Raw genomic sequence first — 3,998 nt, forward strand, 5'->3', positions numbered from 1 at the left:
AACAATATAGAGTTATCAGTGAAAGTTGCTAGAGTTAAACAATATAGAGTTATCAGTGAAAGTTGCTAGAGTTAAACAATATAGAGTTATCAGTGAAAGTTGCTAGAGTTAAACAATATAGAGTTATCAATGAAAGTTGTTAGAGTTAAACAATATAGAGTTATCAGTGAAAGTTGTTAGAGTTAAACAGTATAGAGTTATCAGTGAAAGTTGCTAGAGTTAAATATTGTTGGTTATGTTGTGTTATTTATTATTGTGTTGAATGTTTGTGAGAGCATTTAAGATTGGATCTCCAATTAAAAACAGTTTTGAATCGTATATTTCATGACATTTTTTGAATGTGTCCTTGAAAAAAAAACCTTGACATTGTAAGAAACATGATTTAAAATATACTTTCTTTTGTTTTGTTAAGGTATTCAAGTCGAGCCCTATCTGAAAGCTCTACACATAACCTTGGCGTATCAGTTCCAACAGGATCACTACAAGGAATTAGAAGAGCTCACACGTACTATTGACACTAGTGCCTCTGTAGTGTGGGAGCTACGACTTTATTCACGAGACACTAGAATAAAAGGAAATGAGGTCAGCAATGTTACCTACTTGAATTTCTTGTGCAGAACCCATTTTATCCATTAATTAATTAGTACATTTTCCAGCAGATACTTTAAAGATATTGTATTAAACACTTTAGTAACAACTTGTGAAAGCCTTTAACAGCTTTATACATGTAAAAAATATATAATAGCTTATCTAATATTGAAAAGGTTATTTATTCCCCTGTGGGTAAATGTAAAACATCTGATTTTATGTTAATATATTAGACACCTGTTGAATATGATTAAAATTGTTATTTGATTGTAGAAATGGTTTTATCACATTTTCTTAAAGGAATTCAGATCTGTATTGTATTTAGCAGAAGTCATTGTTAAATATACATATTTGTTTACTACAATAAATCACCAGGTGGAATTCAACTGAAAAAAGGCATTCTTAACAATGATGTGTGTTAAATATACAGTACAGATTACAACAACTCACCAGGTGGAATTCATATCTGTACTGTATATTTAACACACATCATTGTTAAGAATGTTTTTGTTCTGCACAATAACTCAACAGGTGGAATTTAATTATATATTGTATATTTTATCAAGTCATTGTTAAGAATGTTCTTTGTTTAATACAACAATTCACCAGGTAAACTTCAAAATGAACTGCTGACAATATGTGGTGCTGAAACCAGTATTTAAGATCCAAAATCTCTAAAGGATTGAACAAAAGAATTGTGACTTTACTTTTTTTGATTCACGTATGTGAAAATATAATTGAATTATAAAAAAAATGATGCTTTATTATAGTGCAAGATAATAAAATTCATATTTTTTAAAACTTGTCACATAATTATGAATCTGTGATCTTGGAGTTATTTGTTTTTATGTATTTCTGTTAGAGAATTTTGTATTAAAGCAAACAAGTTAAAAGTTTGTCACGTGAAAGAAACATTAAGTTCCATTTAACATTTGGGTAATAAGATTTATGTTGTATAATGCTGATGGTATATTTGTTGTAATTTTATGTACAACCATAGGTTCACAGGGTACTGTACTCCCACTCTCCAGTTGAACCTGATGAGCTGGAGCTACATGCAGGTGACTTTGTATACGTAAATGGAGACCAACTAAATAACACTCTAGATGGTTGGGTAGAAGGAACATCATGGTTAACTGGTTGTTCTGGAGTTCTTCCAAAGAACCATATAGAAAGAGCAGCTGAATCTGATGCTTGGACATTGCATAGGTAAGATAGTAATATTTGTACAAAAACATACATGATATCTTGAAGAAGTATTTTGTTGTCTCCGTTGTAAATGAGAAGTTAAAAGCCTTGCTGCTATATTTTATACAGTGTATTACACAAAGACATTGATCATTACAAGTTTTTTTATCTCTACAGAGTATGCAAAAAAATGATTATGATTAATTATTTAAAATATTTTCTTGAGAGGAGAAATGATTACTTTTTTACATAAATGAACAAATCACCTTCAACAGCATGTTAGAACTTTTTCATACAACAGGAATTAAGTTTTCACAAGTCAATGCTGAAGGGTTGCAATGTTTTGTTTCTTTCATGATTCGTTTTATTTATTTTATTCCCTAATTGCCCCCCAGTGGCACAGCGGTATGTCTGCGGACTTACAACGCTAGAAACCGATAGCCCATTGTGTAGCTTTGTGCATAACTACAAACAACAGTATTCTCTAATTTTCTCTCAAGGGTCTTTATTATTACTATCATATTTCACTACTTCACTTTTCTGTTGATTTAATTTATAATATTTCATTCATACTTTTTATTTGTATATTATGTTATCATTCATCTCACTGTGTACTTTTGCAAATCATTGATGATGGAATTCATAGGTTCCAAAATATTTCAAGATGGTTGGTGCAACTGTCACCACATGATGCTGTTTTACAATTGGGAACAGAACTTAAAAAATTTTTTTTCAATATGTGAAGGCTTTATAAATATAAATATATATATACTGAGATCAAAATTGCTCATACTTGCACATATTTTATTGCATACATGCTGTAATTTCATTCCCTCGGGATATAAGGCATTTAAGTTGATTTGGGATATTTTTATCAGTTACATAATATATTGGTTTCAATTTGTAGATCGGTACCAGTATTAAGAAACATTCAACTGGATGAACTTGATGATAGTTACATCACTCGAAGGCTTCCTATTCCATTTTTAAATGAATCACCTTCCCCCAGGATTTCTAGCCAGGAAAAAGGTGACTCCCAACCTGATAGTCTTGCTTGTTCTCATAACCAGAGGGAATCTCTGTATGAAAATGTAGACGTGCGTTCTCCAAAAGTAAGATTTTAAGTGTTTTTCAGGACACATGGACTTAGATATCTATAATATTTTTGACATAATATTCTTTTTTCATGTTCCAAAAAAGTGAATTGAAAGATTTTCTTTAATAAGTCAAGGGTTAATCGTAGTATATATTAAAATCTGTGACAGTGGATTCAACACTACTCATTCACATACCAGGGCAGCTTTTAAATAGTTGACTATTCTTCTTCAGGGGAGTAAAGGGTGCAGGGAATAGTTAGCCTTTAGGGTTGAAAGAACTCAAGAAGAAACTGGATCAGTATTTTTGAGATGAGGGTTGGATATAAAAAAAGGATGTCTTTACGTAGATTGTAGTAAGGTGTTTGTAGAAAATGGGATAACCTAGATGTGCCAGATATCTCCATGTTATCGCTTTGAGTAATGTATACACTTAACTTCAGATATTTTATTATAAATAAGCTACAGCATTTGTATTAGAAATGTTAGGTTATTTCTAAAGCTTTATCAATCACAAGTGTTTACAGACACAGAAAACAAAAAAAGAGCTCTCTGATGAAGGAAAGTCCACTTTCAGAAAGCACTCAGATTACTGGGTTTCTTTAATTCCACAAGCTTTTGAATATCATAAGGTTTAATTAACTCTTGCAAAGTGCACTCACATATGCAAGTCTTTGTTGATATCAAAGAACTATATCATTTAAAAAATACATAAAGTTGAATGTACATTTGGCAATAAGTTATACTTTTAGTGACTATGTTGTCATTATCCTTACTGATTAATAATTATAGACAGACATAATGTCAACATTACTGGATGTTTAACTTAAATACTAACATTATTGATTTTCAACTAATATTATCAATTTCGATGACGAGGAACTCGCTTTGAGACTAATAATGGCTGGAGACGGTTTGAATGGGTAATGAAGAAAACTTTAATATACGTTTAACAAAACAGCAAATGTACAACGTACATCAAGGAATCCATCTTAATTAAACAAAACAACCCTACTCTAAACCAACACCCCGAGGGCCTAGATACCTCTTCTAAGTTTCACAACAGTTCCGGTCATGTGACTTCTTTGTTCAATACTGTATATATATCCGTGTCAGTGTAAATTACTT

The 3,998-nt window shown here is 31.1% G+C and overlaps 1 protein-coding gene across 1 annotated transcript in view; it reads left to right on the plus strand.

Annotated features, from left to right (window-relative positions):
• Nucleotides 1–3,998, plus strand: part of LOC106469673 (protein UBASH3A homolog) — a 25,249-nt gene that overhangs the window by 7,532 nt on the left and 13,719 nt on the right. Inside the window, exons 5-7 of the mRNA XM_022398248.1 lie at nt 413–582; nt 1,589–1,797; nt 2,684–2,888. Of these exons, the coding sequence (XP_022253956.1) occupies nt 413–582; nt 1,589–1,797; nt 2,684–2,888 (584 nt within the window). The remainder of the gene's footprint in view (nt 1–412; nt 583–1,588; nt 1,798–2,683; nt 2,889–3,998) is intronic.

This window comes from Limulus polyphemus, unplaced genomic scaffold, assembly GCF_000517525.1.
Source record: "Limulus polyphemus unplaced genomic scaffold, Limulus_polyphemus-2.1.2 Scaffold3607, whole genome shotgun sequence".
In the NCBI taxonomy this organism is placed as follows: Eukaryota; Metazoa; Arthropoda; class Merostomata; order Xiphosura; family Limulidae; genus Limulus; species Limulus polyphemus.